General features: G+C 41.1%; 1 protein-coding gene across 1 annotated transcript; it reads left to right on the top strand.

The window, feature by feature from the left end:
- The first annotated feature begins 23,237 nt into the window (after positions 1–23,237).
- On the top strand, positions 23,238–24,412 carry LOC110709887. The gene is made up of 2 exons (XM_021888147.1): positions 23,238–23,405; positions 24,029–24,412. Exons 1-2 carry the CDS (start codon positions 23,238–23,240, stop codon positions 24,410–24,412), a joined length of 552 nt encoding a protein of 183 aa, XP_021743839.1.
- The last annotated feature ends 520 nt before the right edge of the window (positions 24,413–24,932 follow it).

The following is a 24,932-nucleotide window of genomic DNA, read 5'->3' as shown; positions in this document are numbered from 1 at the left end:
TGGGGCGTAAGAGCCTCAAAACGCTTGCTGAGGCGCTGGGTAAAGCGCACGAGTTCATCAAGACAGACAAAACTGACAGAGCAATGTTGAACAGGAAGGCGCCAAGCGATTTAGTTAAGCGGGCAGAAGTCACCTGGACGAAAAATGTAGCTAGGGCTGATCAGCCAAGCAGAGCTAAAAAAGGTCGTAGAGAGGCGGACAAAGCTGTGGGGGTAAGAAGGTCAGATCCGAAGAGAGGAGGAAGGCCAGGAAGGTTCGATCAATATACCCCACAAACCCACTCGAGGTCCCACATCTTCAGTGTGAACAAAGCTGATGATAAATGGCAGAGACCCCCGAGAATGGTTAATAGGAACCGTGATCCCAGCAAGTGGTGTGACTTCCATAGAGACCATGGCCATACCACTGATGAGAGAACGCATTTGAAGGATAACATAGAAGATCTGGTTAGGAGAGGATACCTGAATCAGTTCAAGCAGCACGCTGATTCTCCCAGAAGAAGGGATGAAGATAGGTTAGGTCATGACCGTAGAGGAGGCCACAAGGGTCCCGCTAAAGACATAGAAAGTGACAGTAAGCCAGAAGGCAGAGTGTATGTGATCAGTGGAGGACCAGTGCATGGGGGAACAATGAACAAGGCACGAGTAGACCTACGGGCAATGATACATGAGATAAATTACAATGAGAAGAATATATGCACACCACTTCCTCCGCAGCCGCGAGCTACATTTGATGAATACGATCAAGAAGGCATAGTCTATCCTCATGATGAGCAGCTGGTGGTGACAATGAGAATAGCAAATTGGGAGGTGGATCGAATACTGATAGATGGGGGCAGCTCAGCCAACATCATATACATCAACGCGTTCAAAGAGTTGAAGTTAGATAGGAAAGATCTAAAAAGGGTGAGTTATGAAGTCACCGGGTTCAACGGATCCGGATTGACCTCGGAAGGCATAATTGAGCTCTCAATTCGAGTAGAGGAAAGGTAAAAAAACATGATGTTCGGGCAGAGTTCCTGGTGATAGACTCTCTTTCACCTTACAATGTGATCATGGGAAGGCCGTTCATTCACAAGATTGGCGGAGTGGTTTCCACCTACCACCTCGCCATGGCTTACACAACTAATGAAGGGCGATCAGGGGAAGCCAAAAGACGACTCAACAATGCTACATAACTACTTTAAAGCAGCCTGCCAGGATCAGGCAGTAGCCGATCTTAGAGCAAAGATCCCTTGAGAAGCTTGAGAGAAAGTCAAGGAAAAGGCAGCGCGAAGAATACCATAGGGAAAAGGATAAGCAAAAGTATGCCATGGAAAATTTCCAGCCTGCAAAAGACGAGATGGCCAGGCCACTTCCCAGCGGGGAGCACGTTACAATTGAGCTCACCGAGGGCGACTGTAGGGAATAATGTCAAGCTTTGGTCTGGGACTGTTTTCGGTGTTATTAGTCAATCAGGGTATGCCTAAAGTCGTACTAGGTCAATTCCGATTGAAATATTAGACTTTATTGACTCAAATTAATTAATTATTTAATTAAATAGGCAAAGTTCTTTATGTCATTAATTTTTTAGTCTCAACAAAAGTCAACAAACGGTTAAGAAAAACATAGAATATATATGCACAACAAATAATGCACACTTAATCAAGTAGGCACAATATGATGCAATGAGTTTGCAACCTAACCATGGCTCTAGTTCTCTAAAGTTCGGGATATGGTTTAGTCAATAGAGGGTCCACGGTTAATTGTCCGTATACACCGCGCGGAAGCCTTACCGTGAAGGGTTGGCGCGAGTGGATGGGACACCGCGAGTTTACAAAAAACTCGCTTCCATGGTTTGGTGAATTCAACATCTTGGATGTACCCTTTGTTGCACGAGGCGTTCAATCGGATAAATGGAGCATGAATTTCCAGAGGGTTATGTCCATATGTAGAACACATATGGGTTTCAGAAAAGTGAGAAAAAATTCAATCAGGAAGTAGCATCGAGCAAACAATACGAAAAACTGGTCGAAATTAGAACGCATATTTCTGGCTCGGTATTGGGGGAAATTGGCGCCAGCAAACAGAGACTGGCGCCAGCTTTTAACTGTAGCGCCTGACACCAATGCTGGCGTCTGGCGCTACGACTAAAATGTTGGCGCCAAGCTCTGGCCCCTTACGCTACTTCCCCCAAGCCTCAACAACTTTCTGTGCTCGATAACATTTTCCAGTTTCGTGCGGTGTTATTTCGGTCCTAGTTGTGAAAGATATTTCTCAAATTTCCTACGTGTAAAATCCTATGTTTTTAACTCATTACATATGGTCTTTCCAATGAGATCTTTTTTATGATATGACAACAATGTTAATCAAAATTATGCACATGAAATACTTATAATGTTTCGAGTCTCATCCACTCATTCTAAATCATTGCCGAAACAAATTCAGGAATTAAAATGGAAATTCTCCCCAGCGGAGTCGCCAAAAACTGTAGGGAACAATTTCAAGCTTTAATCCCACTAGCTTTAACCCCACTATGATCATACACTAAAGTACGGTGGCGTCCAAAAGGGAAGAAGATAGAGCAAAGAGTCGCCAACAAGTTTTTTTTAGGAACTTGTAAACCATTCACAAGGTGAAGGTTACACCCCTTAACGATCCAAGAGATCGTCAACTCCATAAGGTCATGAACCAAATAAGGGTTCGGGGATGAAGGTACAGATCCAAACTAAAAGAGATTGAACCTTCCCTAATAATAGGCCTCTACTTTATTCTGATCGTATTCATGTGCGCTTTTCAATTGACATGCAATCAATAGGTTAACCCTAAACCTGTTTAATCTATGTTGGTTGAATTTTAATGCACAAATAAACTATTATTGGCGATCACTTGAAATATAATCAAATTAACCCTAACAAGATTATTAAATATCTTATTAAGGGTGATTACAAGTACAAATTCCCTTTAAACATGCATAAAGGTGTGATCAAGCAATAACAATAAAATAATATCAAGTAACATAATAAAAATAATCAACATCATGATAAATAATGAATAATAATGAATAATAATCATCATGAATTATAACAATTATAATCATAATCATTTTCATGTTAATATTAAAGCATAATAATAATAGCAAGATCCTAGGCATGATACTAACAAGATTAATTACAAACCCTAGCATGTCACTAAGCAATAAAAATCAAGTCTTTAACCCAAACATGATACTAACAATCATTAGGAAGAACATAGGAAGCATCATAACAATCATATTTAATATTAAAATTACCCTAGACATGATACTAGGAATATCATAATAACAATGTAAACATGATTTCTACATCATAATATCAATTAAAACCATTAAAGTACTTACTTTGATGCTTCGTACCTCTTTCTAATAACAAAATACACACGTTAGTAACTTCAAGGAAAATAACAAACAAACAATTAAATTAAATAATTGAAAGAGAGATTTGGGACCAAACCCTCAAAAATTAAACCTTTCACGTCTAAGGCGAAGGCAACTTCGAATACGGCTAGGTGTTTCTAGATCTTGCGAATGCGGAATTTTGTATATGAAAACAAAGTTTAGAAAGAGAGAAAGAGAGAAAATAATCAAGAAAACTTGATGAGAGTTGGTGATGAATGATGAATATTGATGAATGAAAACAGAGTTTTTAATACGATATTTATAGAGAAAATCAGCCAAAAAGGTAAATTAAACAAAACAGAGTCTGACGCACAAAAAACAGAGCTGGCACCAACCCTGGCTAGCTGGCGCCAGGCACCAACACTAGCTTCAAGCGTCAGGCCTGGTTCCAGGCGCCAAGGCCTAGGGTCAAGCGCTAAGCCTAATTTTAACGCGTTTTCGAAAATCCGATAAGTTTGCCGTACTGGAGAATAAAATCATATAATTTCCTTAAAAATGCTATTTGATTTTGATTAAAACTCTTAAAAGTCAACAAAAGTCAATTTATCAATGTTAATTGAATTAGGAATGAAAAGAACCTTCTAGAATAATCTAGAAGAATAAAACTATTCGTAATTGCATTAGGAATGATAAATCATATTAGGCCCTCCCCTAGATCATTGGGCCGTACATAAAGCTCAAACCAGGCCCAGTTTAGTAAATTGGCCATAACTTCCTCAATATTCATCGGAATTGGGCTCATAATATATCGTTGGAAAGGTCTTTGCAAGCCCCATCCCAACTACACTACTATTGGACCCATATCATGGACCAACCAAACTGGATTGGCTATTTTATGAAAATAAGTTTTCAAAAACAGAGAGAAGAGAAAAGAAAATAAAAACTTTCCGCAACACTAGAATTTCCACACTTTCACTTCATTCGATTATTTTTCTACGTGAAAGGTACTGATCACCGGGTTTTTATTTCGGGAGCCACATTTGGGTGTCTACAGAAGCCCCCACTTTGACTGAGTTTGGAGAAACGCGAGTTTCGAAAACAAAAGTCAAAGTATCGATAGGGACGGAGAATGGTTCAGAACGTTCTGCAATCCTAAATCACTCTTGTAACGCCGATACCTGCAAAACTAGAGTTAGTTAAACACATAAAAGTGTTAAGAAACGCGTATCTTGCACCGTCGAGCACACGTCTCTGAAAGTAAATGATTATTTTGATGACCTCCTACAAGCTAGAGAATTCCATCCCGCTTGAAAACCGTTACGCCCGTAACGGCTTCCAATTTGGAAGATTACTTCACCCAAAACGATCCTCCTCCACATTGATAATATTCCACGTCCAAGGGAATACTATCGAAGATTATTTCTCTTGAAACAATCCCCATCCGCATTATGACCATCTTCCATGCCTAAGGGAATATGATCGAAGACAACTTCGCCCGAAATTACCTCCAGTTGTTTGTGACAACTCTCCGCAAGCTAGGGAATGCTGTCAAAGATATCCTCTCTTGAAGTCATCCTCATTTGATGCGATAATTTTCCAAAGGAAATTACCGAAGATCCACGCCTGTCGATCTTTAAAAGTTCGCCTGAACTTTGCTCCCGCTATGCCTGTACGTCGGCGCTTCTGTTGCTTTGAACCTGTACGTCGGTGCCCTTTTGCGAATGAACCATTATGTCGGTGCCCTTTACTCTTGAATCTATATACCGGTGCTTTTTGTTAATGAGCCAATGCTTACGCGATTTAAGCTAAGTGAGACGATCTTTCATCAGGTCGATCACTTTACGTAATCAAGCCGATTACTAAATCATGTCAAATTTCTTAGAGGGGCTAACTCGCGTACCAAGGAACCCAAAAATATGTTGCAGAAAGGTAGATCAACCCCACCAGGGGCCGGGTGATCTGGCGCCACTAAAAAGCCATCAGCGCCAATAATTTAGCCTTAGCGCCAGGCGCTGAGATTGGCGCCAGGCGCCAAGCCAAATTTGTGACGCCAACGCATAGGGCTTGGCGCCACCATGGGGATTTCCTTAAATACCCCTTTCCTCTTCAATTTGTTGGCTGCTCGTCGCGAATTTGCTCGAAAAAAGTCCGAAAACTTCAATTTCTTGGTTCTTGCTCGTTTCTCAACCAAATTTGCTCAAATTTGTTGCAAATCAAAGCTCTTTTCATCTATTTTCCCGATCTATGTAAGTTTTCTTCAAACTCACGTCGGTTTTCATGAATTTTTGGCATGTTTATTCACAAATTTCATGAAAATTTGAAATTTATAATGCTCAATTTGCTTTGTTTGTCAAGTTTTATGCCATGAAATTGCTTGATTATGTTTATATATTTCCTTGGGAGTAATTTGAGACTTGTTTGACTCAATTTGGTGAAGAAATGAGCAATTTGCCATTGTTGGACCTCTTAAGGTCATGAAGAACAATGTGACTTGTTCTTGATGTTTTTGCTAGCAATTCTTGTCCAATTTGTCACAATAATTACTATAGTGTTGCAAGAAATTGTTTGATTGCTTGAAAAAATGTCGTTATGCTCAATTTGAACATGTGCTCTGTTTTATACTACGTACTCTATTTTTGCGAACATAGTATCATGCGGCTAGGCGAACCTTAGATACTATAGAACCTTAACTTATGATGATTTTTCACAATGTAGCATGGCTAGACAACGAGGCTCGGGTTCACGGTCCCGAAACACTAGACGGAAGCATGAGCCCGTAGAGGATGACGTCACGCCTTCCACCTCGCTTGGTCGACTTCCGGAGTGGGATGAGCGGACCCTGTTCTTCGCCCCCGTCCACCATATTTCTGAGAGGGTGAGACAGGGCATCGTGCCCGGGAGGACGCGGCATCACGGCTCCGGTTGTGATGGTTTGGGCGATTTGTACAGGATGTACATCGCCAGGGATCTTGAGACGAGATTCCTATGGGAGTCTTGCGGGCTAGCTACTCTGTTTGAGACCTCTGAGGCTATGGTCGCCTCCAGCGGGGGTCATCATGTAGTGTGCGATTTGGTGGAGTTCTTTTGGGACACTACCAACACCTTCCATTTCCCCTAGGGCGAGATGATGGTCACCCCTACGGACTTTAGTCTCATCACAGGACTGGAGTTTAGCTGTGTGCCACCGCCGTTTGACAGTGGAATCGACGTCTTTTCTTCGGAGGTCGAGGAGCTGTTGGGGCCGATCGCTATTCGGGCCCGAGCTGAGGTCGAGACGACTCAGTTTAGCGCTAGGGGAATTCGCCGCTCGATGCTGGCAGCGGCTCCTGATGACGATTCGACCACCCGAGAGTAGCGGGTGCGCATCTTTGTGCTGATGTTGTTGTCAGGGACATTCTCCCCTGACAAGGGTAGTAGGCATTGCTTTACTATCTCCCCGATGTACGTGATCTTCAACGGATCGTGATTTATGACTGGGCCAGCTTGGTCTATGCTGACTTTGTTTGTGCGTTGAGGGACTCGTGTCGACACCGTCCTTTGGGACGAACGTTGCTTTTTCTGCCTTTTGGAAGGTTGTAGAGGTATACATTATTCCCTATAAAGTTTAGATCTGCTTATTAGTTTAGCATTTACTCACGGTTTTAGCTCTTTGTAGATCTAGTTCTACGAGCACTTCCCTTCTGCTGTACCGGCGAGACCATCGCCGCGGGGATTTCCAGTGAGCGCCTCTTGGGGCGGCCACCATGTGGACATGTCCACTACACATGTCCGGAACTGGATCATCGCGGCACGACTTTTATTATTTATTTTCTTTTCCGCGATGCTTTAGGTATATTCTCGCCTGATTGATGTTCATTGTAGGGTCCTGAGGTGGTGTACCGGCCGTGGGGCGGTTGGATAGTACCTGGGTTAGCCACATAATATTCTGCTGAGCGTCGCTATTTCTTGGGGACTTATGGAGCGATCGCGTACTTAGGAGAGAGGGTTGCTAGACATCACTCCTCTGATGTCTTCGTCGTTCCTACTCCTCCACCACGTCATATGTTCAATGACTCGCGTTTGTCAAGCATGTCTGAGGGAGCTGGTACCCCTTGGCGTTCCCATGTGATCCTCGGGCGGTGCTATGCTGAGGAGCTACTACCTTTGTTAGCTTCAGCCCCCGTACCGGCTGAGGATGTGAGGGTAAGATTTTTTTCAGTTTTTTTCTTTTCATGAAGTAGCCCCCAAGTAATGTTTTACTGAATTTTTCTTGTTTTATCAGGACGGTGCTGCTGAGTTCGTGCCACCCCGTATTTCCATCCACTTATCAGGGGATGTACGGGCCGATTGAGGAGATGATTTCTCCAGCTCCCGAGGGTGAGCGCTTCGTAGAGCGGTCGATTCCTCGCCACCATACTCGAGTAAGCCTAGTTATTCACAATTTTGTGTTCATATATCATGCATATTTACTGACTTATTTTTCTGACAGTTTTCACGCGAGGTGGTTTCGGCGATGGCACGATGCATAGATACCTTTCCGAGCCAGCTCGTCCGGATGAGGAATGCGGCCACTTGCCGTCGGGATGACGTCACCCGAGAGGTAGTCTTTCTTCATATTTTTTGTATTACCGCTTCAATTTTGCCTTGTTTCTGATTTAATTATTTTTGCAGGGTCAGCCTATCGCTTCTCACACCCGCGCGAGACCTGAGGGGCGGAAGGATCCGGCGTGGTCCAGCTCGAGACGTCGTCGTACTTCGTCAGAGGGTGGAGGTGGTCGCTCTGAGGCTGCTCATGCTGACGTTGCAGAGGGCTCGGGATCTTCTTCTGAGGGTGCTCATGCTGCGCCGGTAGGAGAGGCTACCTCGGCTTTCAGAGGTGGTAGGATGTACGAGGTAGGCTCGTCATCGCAGCAGCCTGCGCAACCTCAGCCTCAGGTTGATCCTGGGTGGAGTGGTCCTATATTGAGTCTTCCTCCTCCTACGGAGACTGGAGCTAGAGCTGGAGATGGTGGAGAGGTGACTCCTCGTACGGCGCAATTTTATGATATGATGGGCATACGTCCTCCAGCGTCGTAGTTTGTTCCTGTGTATATTTTATTTTGACTTTTTTATAGAACTTTGCCTTAGACTCATTATTTATAGACACATTTTGTATATTTATGCTATTATGAATTTATTTGGTTGTTATTATTATGTGTATGTTAGTGTGTGAAGTGTGACAAACAATTTTGCGCAAAAATTCCGTCATTTTTATTATTTGATGGAGGGTATCCGACTCTCTCCCCCAAAAGAAAAAATAAAAAAGGAAAAAGTCAAATGAAATGTCGGGTGTTTGGAATTTAAATAAAGTCCAAAAAAAAATAATATAATAAAAAAATAGCTATTTTAATTAATTAGGAAAAGGATGAAGAAAAATATTCTTAGGAAAGATAATCGAAGCTATAAAGTCATTAGTCGACTCGAGTTTAGTATTAAAAACGCAGGTTAATCACGCGCGCCTGCTGTACAACTTGGCGCCAGCTGGCGCCACAATATGGCGCGTGGCGCCAGGCGCTACACTTAACGTGTGGCGCCAATTACGGGATTTTGACGCCAATTGACGCTGATGTCGTATTTCATTCTGATTAAAACTTCTCGCAATTTGTGCATAAATAGCCCCCTGCCCAGCCGATTCTTCTCGTAATTCCAGCGATTAAAATTATTCTTTGCTTTAGAAATATTAACTATGTCTTTAGTCACCAAAACCTTCACCCAATATACTCATGAATGGTGTCGATCTCTTAATGCTAGGGAGAGAAAAAACTTAGATTTGTGTCACTTGGGGGGAATTTATGGCATCAAAGGGGTAGATCTTGACTTAGATTTCATACATATCGCTCTAGAATTTTGGAATATTGATACTCATTGCTTCAGAATAGGGTATGATGAGATTAGCCCTTTGTCGGAGGAATTTGGTGCTATCATAGGCTTCCCTGCAATAGACCTTATAGTAATCCCTAGAGTAGATGCATATTATTATAAGGAATTTGAGCGCTTCTTTAATTTAAAAGAAAGGGATTTATCAAAAATAGTAGATGGCAACATAGTTAATTTGAAAGAATTTGCACGCCATTATTTTGATAAACCTCTTTCTGAATCTTTTCATATATATAGAAGAAGGGCGTTCCTATTTTTCATGCTTGATCAATTTTTTCTTAGTAGTGGTAAAAATAATGAAGACCAATCAATTATAACCACTGTTTTAGAACAAATTGAATCAGGGAGAAATCCAATGCCATTGATAGTTGCAGAGACTATGATTAGTCTTGATGAACTGAAAAGGGACCCAAAAGAACCTTTTCGCGGCCCTCCAATTTTATTACAGGTAGAAAAATAATATTTTTAATTACAGAAATCAAAAAATATATTTTTGTATTGTAATAATAATTTATTTGCATTGCAATTTTTTACAGATGTGGCTAATGGAGAGGCTAGGATTAATTAGCCCTCCGTACGATATTGAGAAGTATACTCCCAATTGCTTCGTAAGAAGGAAGAAGTGCATCCCTAAAATTGGGCACCACGGGTGGAGAAAAGTCTTCGAATCACGTGATTTTGCTATCAAGTGGGTCGTCCCATGGTGGAAAATAGAAAGGATGGTTGGTGTTAACAAGCAACCTTTCTGCCGTCTTCCAAGCTTGTCTCGTGTGACATATTATTATCCCTGCAGGGTAAAAAGACAATACGGCTTGCTTTAGAATATTTCTTTTGGGGATCTTCGTCCTCCCTATGAGTACCCTGTATCTCAAGAAGTGACAGATTTGATGCTTAGGTGACAGGGTGATTCCCGCCAAGGAATGCTTAGGTGCAAGAATTGAATTTAAAACACCTGCAATGCTTAGGAAGAAAGGTGCTACCAAAGATAAAGGGAAAAGGAAAGCTAACACCACAGATAAAAAGGCTTGGGTGGAAAAGAAGCATGGAGTGTTAGCTGAAGGGGAGACTATCTATTCTAAAATTGAATGTAGGTCCTCTAAAGTATGCCTACTAGCTAAAGTTATGGATCAGAAGGAGGAAGCAGACAAGAATTGGAAAAGGGCTAGAAAGGAAAAGAAAGATTAGGAGCATTGCTTGACTTTCAATTTATTAGACTTAAATTATTATTTTTATTTAAAGTTAATTTATTTCAGCTTTATTTAAATTCCGTCAATAATGTAATTTTACTTTATTAATGAAATTTGAGCTTTCAATTAAATTATTTACTTTAAATTTATTTTATTAAAGCAATGAAAATCGAAAAAATTAATTTTCCAGAAATTCTTCGAGTACGGAAGTCGAAAATTTTCCGAAAAACACCGAACTTCGCCCAGAATTTATTTCCAGATTGGCGCCGCTTATTTGCAATTGGCGCCTGTCATTGAAGTCTGGCGCCAGGCGCCAATATCATCGGCTTGCGCTGATGATTGTTGGCTGGCGCCAGGTTCTTCTCTGCGACGCCGATGATTCGCCGGCCTTCTTTTAAATTTTTAATTAATTCTGGAACGCGGGGATGTCGAAGAATAAAGTGGCCGCACCCGTAAAGGGTTGCCTACATATCCTTTCTTAAGGAATCAGGCCGAATGTAGCTCTCTTTAGTGTCCTACTCAAGTAATTATGGGTAGTATTCTTAAGTTAGTCAAGATTTGTCATGTTTGAGAATTCATTGCCATCCATATCAGTTAATTTTGCTCCACTTCCTAACAGGATTGTTTTGACAATGTAGGGTCCAAACCAATTAGGTCTAAATTTACCCCTTGGATCTAAAACATTTTTCCTTAATGCTTTTAACACCAAGTCTCCTACTTTGATATTTCTTGTCTTGACCTTCTTATTAAAATGCCTAGCCATACGAGTCTGGTAACACTGAGTGTGATGTAGAGCTTCTAGTCGTTTCTCATCAAGTAGAATCAATTCTTCATATCATGCCCTAGTCCATTCGACTTCATCGAGTTTACTCTCCAACGCAATGCGTAGAGATGGTATTTCTAGTTCGACACGTTGTACGACATCCATTCCATATACCAAGGAAAATGGCGTATTTCCTGTTGATGTACGGATTGACGTGCGGTAACCCCACAATGCGAAATGAAGTTTGTCAGGCCGATCCTTATAATTCTCCGTCATTTTTTCGATGATAGTCTTTAAATTTTTATTAGCTGCCTCGACTGCTCCATTTGCTTGAGGTCTGTAAGGGTAAGAATGATGATGTTGAATGCCATATTTTTGTAGCAAGTCTTCACATTCGGCTTGAAAGTGAGTTCCATTGTCACTTATCATTTCATGTGGGACTCCGTATCGACAAATAATATTTCTCTCGATAAAGTGTGCTACGTGTTTTGCAGTGAGTTTAGCGTATGATTGCGCTTCGACCCACTTTGTGAAGTAATCAATTGCTACTAGAATAAATTCGTGGTCTCCTGTTCCTGGGGAGTGATTTTTCCAATGATGTTAATTCCCCATGTAGAGAATGGCCATGGCGATGTGTAAGTATAGAGCAAAGATGGAGGGACATGTTGTAAATTGGCATAAATTTGGAACTTAGGGCATCTTTTTATGTATTGATGGCAATCCATATTCATTGTAGTCCAATAATACCCTTCTCGCATTATTTTCTGGACTAACAGTTTGCCATTTATATGTGTTCCACAGATTCCTTTGTGGACTATTCTCATTGCTCTTTGTGCATCCTTCTTTCCTACACATAAGAGAGCTCGACCTTTAGGTACCCTTTTATGTAGCTCGTTGTCTATGAGTATATATTGAAAAGCCAAAAGTCTTAATGCTCGTTTTGCTCTTTTGTCAGCATGAGGAGGGTATTCTCCATTGGTGACATAATTGAGTATGTCCGTTTACCATGGTTCTTCTTCTTCTTCTTCTTCTTCTTCTTCTTCTTCTTCTTCTTCTTCTTCTTCTTCTTCTTCTTCTTCGCCTTGGACTACTTCGTCGTCTTCTATGGCCTGGATGTATGTTGGTTTGTGTCTTTTTTCAACAGTCAGAGGCATTTGCTCGATTTCCGTGGGAATCCTAACCATTAAGGCTAATCTTTCCAAGGCATCAGCAAATTGATTTTCTTCTCTAGGTAGATATGTGTATTCTACCTTCTCTAACTGATCGGTAAGAGTTTCCAGATAGATTTGGTAAGGGTCTAGACTTTCGCTCCTTACTTTCCACCTCTTGGATATCTGATTGATGATCAAAGAAGAGTCTCCGAATATCCTTAACTTCTTTACTCCCAATGCCAAAGCTGTTTCAAGGCCTACCACGCATGCTTCATATTCAGCAGCGTTGTTGGTAACGTCAAAATCAAGTTTATGGAGATTGGAACATGCTCCTCTTTAGGTGATACTAGTAGTACTCCAACGTCACATCCCTTTTGGTTTCAGGCTCCGTCGAAATATAAGGTCCAAGTATCATCTTCAGTAACCATTAGGTCTTCATCTGGAAATTCATTGTCTTGTATTGGCGTCGAGTCTTTTGTTGGAAAATCTGCTAGAAAGTCTGACACCACGGATCCTTTGATAGCTTTTTGTGGCATGAATCTCACATCAAATTGGGCTAGATTGACTATCCATCTTGAAATGCGTCCATTGAGTGTAGATTTCTCAAATAGATACTTGAGTGGATCTAATTGGGAGACTACGAAGACGGTATGCACTAGCATGTAATGTCTTAACTTAGTTGTGGCCCACACCAAGGCAAGGCACAATTTCTCGAGCAGTGTGTAGCGTGCTTCGTATTCGAGCATCTTTTTTCTTATGTAGTAGATTGCGTTCTCTTTGCCTTCTACCTCTTGCGCTAGCATGGCTCCCATTGTCTCTTTGGTAACCGTCAAATATAACCTAAGAGGTATTCCGGGAAGTGCTGGTGCTAATACGGGAGGATTTGCGAGATAGGCTTTGATCTTTTCAAAGGCTTTTTGACACTCGTCATCCCATATTACTGGTACATTCTTCTTGAGCTTCTTGAGGATTGGTTCACATATTGTCGTCAGTTTTGATATGAACCTACTTATGTATTGCAATCGGCCAATAAATCCTCGAATCTGTTTCTCAGTCTTGGGCGATGGCATTGACATGATTGCTTTGATCTTGGTTGGGTCTACCTCTATTCCTATAAAGCTTATGACGTATCCCAAGAGCTTGCCTGAGGTAACTCCAAAAGCACACTTTGATGGATTCAACCTCATATTAAACTTTCTTTGTCTTTCGAAAAATTTCCTTAAGGTTAGTTGATGTCCTGGACGGTCTTTTGATTTTACAATCATGTTGTCGACATATACTTCGACTTCTTTATGCATCATGTCATGGAGTAAGGAAGTTGATGCACGTTGGTAAGTAGCACCCGCGTTTTTCAATCCGAATGGCATTACCGTGTAGCAGTAAGTGCCCCATGGCGTTATAAAAGTTTTGTTCTCCATGTCTTCTTCTGCCATGAGAATCTGGTTGTAACCTGCGTACCAATCCATGAACGAGAGAAGTGCGTGATTTGTCGTGTTATCTACCAGAATATCGATGTGTGGCAAAGGGAAGTCGTCCTATGGACTTGCCTTATTTAGATCTCGATAGTCGACACACATCCTTACCCTTCCGTCTTTCTTCGGAACTTGGACGACGTTGGTGACCCATTCGGGGTATTGGGATACCTTGATGAAACCTGCGGTTATCTGTTTTTGAACTTCTTCTTTTATTTTAAGTGCTACGTTGGGTTTCATTCGACGTAACTTTTGTTTTACAGGTTTCATTCCTGGAATTAGTGGTATAGTGTGTTGAGCTATTTCTCTATTAATGCCTGACATGTCTTCATATGACCAAGCAAATACATCGATGAATTCTTTAAGTAGGTTAAATAAACCGGTTCTGTCTTGCTTATTCAATGTTAATCCGATTTTAACTTCTCTTTTATGAGTTGAATCATTTGAGATGTCAACTGTTTCAGTTTCTTCAATTACCGGTGTTTTCTTTTCGAGTGTTTCCATTGCTTTAATAATTTCTTTGTCTTTTTCATTGTTAGTTAAGCAATGCTCGTCATCTTGGGTTAGGGAAGAACACAAAAAGTAAGGAGAATGAAAAATATTATTATACTCTGAGATCATTACATCAAAGAGTGATATGTCCTCGGGGACTGGATCACTAACTATCCTAGGAGAAGAAATAAGCGGGGGAGGTGTTACTACTAAAGACTTAGAAAACTCTAGAAGGAGAGACTCCGACTCAGACTCTGACTGAGACGACTCTTCAAACATCGGCCCCTGTCCTGTCGTGATTGATATCTTTCTTCCGCTTGGAGTAGTCATCTTGATAGTCTTGCGCCACCCTTGTAGTGATCCTGTAGCTGGAGTAATTAGCTTCGAGGGGTCGAAGCTTTCACTTTGTAGGACTGTTTCAATGAGCGAGGAGTTATCTTCTTCATAAGTTGGCTCATTCTTTTCTCGCCCAAACAGTAATCCCATGACGTTAAAGTCAAAGCATAGGGGTGCTTTCTCCTTGTGGACAGGAGTTGGGATTTCATCAGTGAAGTAGCATTCCAAGAAAAACTCGAATCCCAGTTGTCGTATGCCGTCTACAACAAATGGCTCGGGAAATTCATGGCATGGATAGTCCTCTCCTTATTTTATGAACTGACCATTAAGCGTAAGAGGGTACTAATATATTGGAATTGCTTTCTTTTGAATGCGAGCGTCCCTACGTGCTTTCAACTTTTCCTGGGCTCGCTTGAGATCTTTCCGAGTCGGTTCGAAACCAAGTCCGAAAGTATCTAACTTAGGGAGGCCAGGTGACTTCAGCGGTTTTTCCATTCTTTTCTTCTTTCCTAAGGTCATCCAAGGAAAGTGTCCTTATTTCTTCAACATGGCGTTGACAATCATGTTTGAATGGGGGTCATGGCAAAGAGGGGTCCTTTCATCCTCCTTGATTAAGGAGACTTCTTCGTTAAAGCCCCATAAATCTTCATCATCTTCGTCGTGCTCTACATTAATGATTGGGATCTCTATGGATTTAATCCTCATAGGCGAAGCATCGATAGTGATTGGAATTCCCCCAACTATAGCTTTTACTTGTTGGTGGAGAGATAAAGGGACGGCCTTTAGATCATGAAGCCAAGGGCGTCCCAACAATAAGTTGAATGAAGCTTTGATGTTTACTACTTGGAAAGTAGTAGCATGTTCTATTGCTCCTGCCGTTACATTTAGGGTAATTTTGCCAAGAGCTTGACGACGAGTGTTATCGTAGGCTCTTATTCCTTGTGTGGACGGAGTTAAATATTCGTCCCTTATGCCGAGCATCCTCGCAGTTCTAAGTGAACAGACATTGATAGCCGATCCATTGTCTACAAGAGTCATGGGAACATTCATCCTCTTGCATACTACTGTGAGGTTTAATGCCTTGTAATGTTTGTCACCTTCTGAGGGTAAATCTTTGTCAGAAAAGGTGATCAAATTAATCGGACTAGGAAGGTCACTTGTGAGGAAGTTGGCTAGTCCCTCAGGAGTAGTGTCAGAATCTATCCCAATTTTGTCCAAGGCATTCATTACAGTCAACCTATGTTCTCGAGATGTTGCCAGAAGTTTCCACATATTCATCTCAACTTTTGTCTTCTTAAACTGCTTAACAATATCATTGTCTTTGATGATAAGTATGGGAACTTGTTGTGTGGTTGGCATAGGTTGTGTTGAAACGGGAGGTTGCATTCTCCCGGATCTTGTGAGGACGTCTATTGATGAATCTTCTTCACCCCAAATGTCATCTGTGGTATATGACACAGAAGGTGTAGGTCCTATTACATCCTTTAGATAGACATCTTCTTCATCACTGTCCCAAACTCCATTGATGGTCGCATCCTCTTCTTGTTGAATTTGGACTAGTTTCTTTTCATCAATCATTTTCTGTACCAAATCCTTGAATTTGAAACAGTTTTCTATAGTGTGACCCCCTGATTGATGATACTGACAGTAATATCTATCTGTTCTTTTTAATGTTTCGAATGGTCTCGGTTCGAGAGGTTTGACCTCGCCACTCTCGGATAGCATTTCGAACATTTGCGCATATGGGATCCCAATTGGAGTGTAGATTCTATTGCTCTTCTTAGTTTTTTCAGTGACTTGTAAGGGAAAGTGCTTTGCCTCATAAGTTGTTCTCACTGGTGTGAATTATCTTTTAGGTTCTTCTTTCGGAAGTGGAAGCTCATCATATTTCTTATGGAGTTCGTTCATAACTTTGAGAGCTTCGCGTAGTAGTTGTGATACCTCCCTCATAGACAGTGTGGGCAACTGTATATCTTCCTTATTTGCCGGTTCTGGAAGGCTATCCTTGACATCGAAAAATATTTCCTCTTCTTTTTCTTTGACGGGTTTAATGAGAGATGAGGGGTCAACCTCATTTTGCTCATCGCAGATAGCTAGGGTATGAGCGAGAGGTGCATTGTCAAAGCTTGGCTTCTTACTGGCAGGGGGCAACGACAGCTTATTGTCGATTAGGTCTTGGATAGCTTCCTTAAGCTTTCAACAGTTTTCAGTGAGATGGCCCCTACCTTGGTGATACTTGCAGTGTGCATTGGGGTTCCAGTTAACCGATCTCTTCTCAACTGGTGGGTCCCCAAATGGTCCAATAGGAGTTATAAGACCTTTTGCATTTAATCGATCAAATGCGGTGTCATAACTCATGCCAATAGGAGTGAAGTTCCTCCTAAATGGTTTCTTCTGTCCTTGATTGTTCATGGCAAGGACTTCTCCTAAATTAAAGGTGCTAACATTATTTCAGTGGGCGGTTTTGGAAGAAGAAGGATTGTCGTTCTTCTTTCCTTTACAGCCACTGTTGGAGTTATTGCTTGCAGCTTTTAACTTAGCCAAGTCATCTTCGATATTGATCTCAATGTCATAAACGACTTTGAAGGTATGGAGGTTATTTTGATATTTGAGATGCTTGGAATATTTTTCTTGGAGATTTTTTATGAATAGTCTCACAAACTCTTTTTCACTTGGCACCTCAATCATCTTAACTGAGGTTTCTCTTTATTTGTTAAAGAAAGAGGTGAAGCCTTCATTCTCTTTCTGCTTGAGGATTTCAAGTTCTCTATGGTCAGTCTCGACTTGAATGTTGCACTTGTACCTATCAACGAAAGCGTTTGCTATGGACTCCCAGGTAGAGGTCTTTTCTTTCTCGAGAGAAAAGAACTATTGTTGGCAAACGTTCTCGAGAGATAGTGAGAACAGAGAAGGGAAGACCTTCTTATCGATACACTTGATACTCATGATTGTTTCAAATGCTCTTAACTGAAAGTAAGGGTTATCAATTGCTCTAAATTTTGGGAAGTCGTTGGCGCTGAAGTTCTGCGAAAGAAGCTCTTTGTCCACCGAGACCCCTTGTGATGTAAGCTCTTGAAACTTGTAATCGCTAGACAACTTGCTTAGACTCTCTTGCATGAGGTCCATCTGTTGTTGCTTCACGGGATCATCAATATTGAGTGCGAGAAGCTTCAGTGTTTCTGTCACAGTAGCCAGTTGGTTCTTAAGATCATTGACTTCTTCTTGTGTTGCCATTATAGTCTTAGCTTTTCTCTTGCGAGCTATAGGTTTGTCGAAAAGTTGGACTTCTATGAAGAGGTTGTCTTTGATTAACCGTCCTTCCTTTCTTGACCACGCGCTATAAATTAAACCATTTTGCGTTTTAATTACTTGACTCGAATCAACTTGACTTTGCGGTTTATTTTAAGGAGGAAAAAGAAAGAAAAGGGGAAAGGTGCCTATTTTTGGCAAAAATAACGTACATATTTTAAGGGAACTAAGTATAGTTTTTTTTATATTGGAGGATTAATATCCGACTTACCCCCCTAAAAAAATGACAGAAAAACGCGCACACAAGACTCTCTTAAACATGGTCAAAGTATGTGGATTGGTGTGTGCGTTGAGTGTGAGTGACATGCTTGGACTCTTGTGTAAGACCATGGGACTTAGTGCTTAAACTCGATCATTGACTCAAATAAATACTATTGACAGCAAAAATTTAGCCGAATTAAATAGAAAACTGATTAATTAGACTCTAGGTGATGACTCGACCAATAATCCGAACTGTCGGCCAAGAGACAGGACTGGCGTCGCACTGTGAAGCTTGGCGCCAGACAACATGGTTGTCGTCAGGCGCTACACTCCATGATGTGGCGCTACAGCTTAGACCTTGGCGCCAATATTGGAGCTTCGGTCTGGGACTGTTTTCGGTGTTATTAGTCAATCGGGGTATGCCTAAAGTCGTACTAGGTCAATTCAGATTGAAATATTAGAATTTATTGACTCAAATTAATTAATTATTTAATTAAATAGGCAAAGTTCTTTAAGTCATTAATTTTTTAGTCTCAACACAAGTCAACAAACGGTTAAGAAAAACATAGAATATATATGCACAACAAATAATGCACACTTAGTCAAGTAGGAACAATATGATTCAATGCGTTTGCAACCTAACCATGGCTCTAGTTCTCTAAAGTTCGGGATATGGTTTAGTCAATAGAGGGTCCACGGTTAATTGTCCGGATAGATGCACCGCGCGGAAGCCTAACCGTGAAGGGTTGGCGCGAGTGGATGGGACACCGCGAGTTTAGAAAAAACTAGCTTCCATGGTTTGGTGAATTCAACATCTCGGATGTACCCTTTGTTGCACGGAGCGTTCAATCGGGTAGATGGAGCATGAATTCCCAGAGGGTTATGACCATATGTAGAACACATATGGGTTTTAGAAAAGTGAGAAAAAATTCTATCAGGAAGTAGGATCGAGCAAACAATACGAAAAACTGGTCGAAAATAGAACGCATATTTCTGGCTCGGTATTGGGGGAAATTGGCGCCAGCAAACAGAGACTGGCGCCAGCTTTTAACTGTAGCGCTTGGCGCCAATGCTGGCGTCTGGCGCTACGACTAAAATGCTGGCGCCTAGCTCAAGCCCCTGACGCTACTTCCCACATGCCTCAGCAGCTTTCTGTGCTCGATAAAATTTTCCACTTTCGCGCGGTGTTATTTCGGTCCTAGTTGTGAAAGATATTTCTCAAATTTCCTACGTGTAAAATCCTATGTTTTTAACTCATTACGGAGTGTCTTTCCAATGAGATTTTTTTTATGCATATGACAATAATTTTAATCAAAATTACGCACATGAAATACTTAGAACGTTTCGAGTCTCATCCACTCATTCCAAAAGGGAAGAAGATAGAGCAAAAGAGTCGCCAACAAGTTTTTTTTAGGAACTTGTAAACCATTCACAGGGTGAAGGTTACACCCCTTAGCGATCTAAGAGATCGTCAACTCCATAAGGTCGTGAACCAAATAAGGGTTCGAGGATGAAGTTACAGATCCAACCTAAAAGAGATTGAACCTGCCCTAATAATAGGCCTCTACTTTATTCTGATCGTATTCATGTGCGCTTTTCATTTAACATGCAATCAATAGGTTAACCCTAAATCTGTTTAATCTATGTTGGTTGAATATTAATGCACAAATAAACTATTATTGGCGATCACTTGAAATATAATCAAATTAACCCTAACAAGATTATTAAATATCTTATTAAGCGTGATTACAAGTACAAATTCCCTTTAAACATGCATAAAGGTGTGATCAAGCAATAACAATAAAATAATATTAAGCAACATAATAAAAATAATCAACATCATGATAAATAATGAATAATAATCGTCATGAATTATAACAATTATAATCATAATCATGTTCATGTTAATATTAAAGCATAATAATAATAAAAAGATCCTAGGCATGATACTAACAAGATTAATAACAAACCCTAGCATGTCACTAAGCAATAAAAATCAAGTCTTTAACCCTAACATGATACTAACAATCATTAGGAAGAACATAGGAAGCATTATAACAATCATATTTAATATTAAAATTACCCTAGACATGATACTAGGAATATCATAATAACAATGTAAACATGATTTCTACATCATAATATCAATTAAAACCATTAAAGTACTTACTTTGATGCTTCGTACCTCTTTCTAATAACAAAATACACACGTTAGTAACTTCAAGGAAAATAATAAACAAACAATTAAATTAAATAATTGAAAGAGAGTTTTGGGACCAAACCCTCAGAAATTAAACCTTTCACGTCTAGGGCGAAGGCAACTTCGAATATGGCTAGGTGTTTCTAAATCTTGCGAATGCGGAATTTTGTATGTGAAAACAAAGTTTAGAAAGAGAGAAAGAGAGAAATAATCAAGAAAACTTGATGAGAGTTGGTGATGAATGATGAATATTGATGAATGAAAATGGAGTTTTTAATACGATATTATAGAGAAAATCAGCCAAAAAGATAAATTAAACAAAACAGAGTCTGACGCACAAAAAACAGAGCTGGCGCCAACCCTGGCTAGCTGGCGCCAGGCACCAACACTAGCGCCAGGCGCCAATGGCTAGCGCCAAGCACCAGGCCTAGTTCCAGGCGCCAAGCCTAATTTTAACGCGTTTTCGAAAATCCGATAAGTTTGCCGTACTGGAGGATAAAATCATATAATTTCCTCGAAAATGCTATTTGATTTTGATTAAAACACTGAAAAGTCAACAAAAGTCAATTTATCAATGCTAATTGAATTAAGAATGAAAAGAACCTTCTAGAAAAATCTAGAAGACTAAAACCATTCCTAATTGCATTAGGAATGATAAATCATATTAGGCCCTCACCTAGATCATTGGGCCGTACATAAAGCTCAAACCGGGCCCAGTTTAGTAAATTGGCCATAACTTCCTCAATATTCATCGGAATTAGGCTCATAATATATCGTTGGAAAGGTCTTTGCAAGCCCCATCTTACTACACTACTATTGGACCCATATCATGGACCAACCAAACTGGATTGGCTGTTTTCTTAAAATAAGTTTTCAAAAACAGAGAGAAGAGAAAAGAAAATAAAAACTTTCCGCAACACTAGACTTTCCACACTTTCACTTCATTTGATTATGATTCGACGTGAAAGGTACTCATCACCGGGTTTGGTTTTGGGGAGACATATTTGGGTGTCTATAGCGACCCATCAAGAACGGTGAAAATCGGGAAGGATATTGATGCAGTTGTAGGGGTACACCTCATAGAACTATTGAGGAAGAACAAAGATATTTTCGCGTTTTCAACAGATGAGATGCCTGGAATTGACCCCGCAGTCATGGTCCATAGGCTGAACATGAGAGAGGATATTAAGCCAGCAAGGCAGAAGAGACAAAGCTTCTCCACGGAGAAAAACCAGGCCATCCAAGAGGAAGTAGAAAAACTTTTGGAAGAAGGATTCATTGAGCCTTGTGATTATCTAAAGTGGTTGGCCAACGTAATCATGGTCAAGAAGGCGAATGGTCAGTGGAGAATGTGTGTTGATTTCACAACCTCAACAAAGCCTGCCCAAAGGACTGTTATCTATGCCACCAATAGATCAGCTTGTAGATTCAACCAGTGGGCACACCCTGATGAGCTTCATGGAATCCTTCTCGGGATACCATCAAATCAGCCTACACAGCCTAGATATACAGAAAAACCGCATTCATCACTGAAGGGGGAGTGTACAATTACATAGCTATGCCCTTTGGGTTGAAGAATGCAGGAGCAACTTTTCAGAAGACAATGGATAGAGTGTTTATGCACTAGAAGGGTAGAAATATGGAAGTATATGTGGACAAATCAATTGTAAAGAGCGTCACGCATGCATGCATATCATTGATTTAGAAGAAACATTTTCCACTCTGAGCAAATACAACATCAAACTCAATCCGAAGAAATGTGTCTTCGGGGTGAGTTCAGGAAAGTTCTTAGGCTTCCTGATCAGTGAAAGAGTAATAGACGCAAACCCGGAGAAGGTGGAGGCAGACCTAAGCTTACCTAAGCCTAAGTGTATCAAAGACATCATGCGATTGACAGACAGAATGGCCGCACTGACCAGGTTCATCAGCAAGTCAGCAGACAAAGCCTTGACGTTCTACCAGCTGTTGAAAGGGAACAGAGAATTTAAGTGGGGAGCCGCAGAAAGAGAAGCTTTTGAGGATATTAAGGAGCATCTGACCAAGCTCCCAACAATGATCAGCCCGGAGCTGAGGGAAAAGTTATAGTTGTACATTTCCGCGTCAATTCAGACAATTGCAGCCGTCCTCTTGGTAGAAGGACAAAAACAACAAAGGCCAATATACTTTGTGAGCCACGTAATGACTGAGGTAGAACAAAGGTACCCATTGGTAGAGAAACTGGCCTTCGCAGTGGTAACAACAGCAAGGAAGTTAAAACCGTATTTTGATGCGCACATAGTACAAATCCTCACAAATCACCCACTAGAAAAAGCATTGCAAAAAATGGTCGCATCAGGAAGACTCTAGAAATTGGCCATCGAGCTTTCTGAGTATGAGTTGGAGGTTAAACCAGGGGCAGCCATCAAGGCACAAGCCTTAGCAGATTTCATCGTGGAAGCCTCTTTTGAGGAGAAGGAAGACGACGTTGGGATATGGAGGGTAGAAGTAGATGGATCCTCAGCCCAAACAGGCAGCGAGGCAGGAATCATAATAAAATCGCCAGAAGAAAATGTATTTGAGTACGCCATAAAGTTCAAATACAAAGCATCAAATAACGAGGCAGAGTACGAGGCAACGCTGGCAGGCCTGCGTATGAGTATCGCAGCCGGAGCTAGGAAAGTTCATCTGCAAACTGACTCCCAGCTTGTCGCCAGTCAGCTGAAGGGGGCGTATGAGATAAGGGAGCCCACCATGTTGAAATATGTAACTAAAATAAAGGAACTGGCAGCCCAGCTAGTTCACTTCTAGATAGACTTGGTCCCCGGAGCGAGAAACTCCAAGGTTGACGCCTTGTCAAAGTTAGCTAGTTCTACCCTACAGAGCCTCATGAGGACGGTGATGGTGGAAGTCCTAGAGGAAAGGAGTATCGCCGAAAAGGAGCAAGTGAACTACATTGGGCAGCAGCGAGCTTGGTTCATAGACATTCTGGCATACAAGGTTCATGGCTCGCTACCAGACGACGAAGTGCAAGATAAGAATGTAAAGAAAGACGCCAATTGGTACGTGGTAATGAATGAGGAGCTTAACTAGAAGGGCTTCTCGAAACCACTGCTGAGGTGTATCCTAGAGTGGGAGCAGGAAAACATTATGGAAGAATCCCACTCAGGAATATGTGCCAACCACATTGGTGGAAAAACATTGGGAGTAGAAGTTCTAAGAAGAGGCGCATACTAGCCAACTCTAGCTCAAGACGCGCTGACATATGTGAAAAAGTGCGACAAATGTCAAAAGTACGCAAGTCATAAACCAGCCAGCAAATGATCTGACTCGAATCCTCAGCCTGATTCCGTTCTCCCAGTGGGGAATGGACATATTGGGACCGTTCATCACTAGGCCATCGGGCAGAAAATACCTCATAGTGGCGGTAGACTATTTTACTAAGTGGATAGAAGCCAAACCGACCAAGTACATAAAGGCCACCCAAGTGAGGACGTTCATATGGAAAAACATCATCACAAGATTCGGGGTGCCACAGTGCACAGTCTTTGACCACGGATGTCAATTCGACTGTGACACAATCAAGGATTATCTGGAGGACATGGGCACCAAGTATGCGAGTGCCTCAGTTTACCACCCCAGAGCAATGGTCAGACCGAGAAGCAAACAAGATGATCCTAACAGCCCTGTAGAGAAAGCTGGAGGAGCACAAGGGCCAATGGGCTGACCTAGTCCTAGAGGTCCTATGGGAAAACAGAACCACTAAGAAAGAGTATACTGGTAAAAGCCCTTTCACACTGGTCTATGGAGCTGATGCAGTTGTCCCAATGGAAGTGCAGATTCCTAGCCTGAGGATACAGCTTTATGAAAAACAAAGAAACAAAAAGCGCATGCTAGAAGAGCTAGACATCCTGCCGGAAGTAAGGCTAAAAGCAACCCTAGAGTTGGCAGCCCAGATTTCCAAAGCTTTCAATAAGATGGTCAAGCACAAGGAGCTCCTGCCTGGAGACTTGGTCCTTAGAAGGAAAGCAGCACTAGGAAGAGGAAATCAGCATGGAAAGTTGTCAGCCAATTAGGAAGGTCCTTTTATCATTCATGAGCAAGTAGGACCAGGTGCATTCCTCCTCGCAGATCAAGAAGGTCAGGTCTTAAGAAATAGTTTTAATGCGGATGTGTTAAAGAAATATTTTGTTTAAAAGGCAAGAAGTTAAGTAGAAATGGAGACAGCTATTTTAATTTTGCAAGAACTCTGTTTAATTCATGTTATGTTAAGTAAGGCATCTGAGCCATTTTTAATTTAATGAAATACAAGCCTCTACGTGAGGAGTATATTGCGTAAACTTGTTTAGACATATCATGCTTTATCATCATATACTAACATACAGAAGTAAAAAAAAAAGAAAAAAAAGAAAGAAGTATATCCCCAAAACCAAACCAAGTGATGAGTACCTTTCACGTCGAATCATAATCGAATGAAGCGAAAGTGTGGAAAGTCTAGTGTTGCGGAAAGTTTTAATTTCTTTTATCTTCTCTCTGTTTTTGAAAACTTACTTTAAGAAAACAGTCAATCCAGTTTGGTTGGTCCATTATATGGTT

Source organism: Chenopodium quinoa, unplaced genomic scaffold (genome assembly GCF_001683475.1).
Source record: "Chenopodium quinoa cultivar QQ74 unplaced genomic scaffold, ASM168347v1, whole genome shotgun sequence".
Classification (NCBI taxonomy): Eukaryota; Viridiplantae; Streptophyta; class Magnoliopsida; order Caryophyllales; family Amaranthaceae; genus Chenopodium; species Chenopodium quinoa.
The sequence above is the reverse complement of the archived record's forward strand: the minus strand, read 5'-3'. Positions and strand labels throughout refer to the sequence as shown.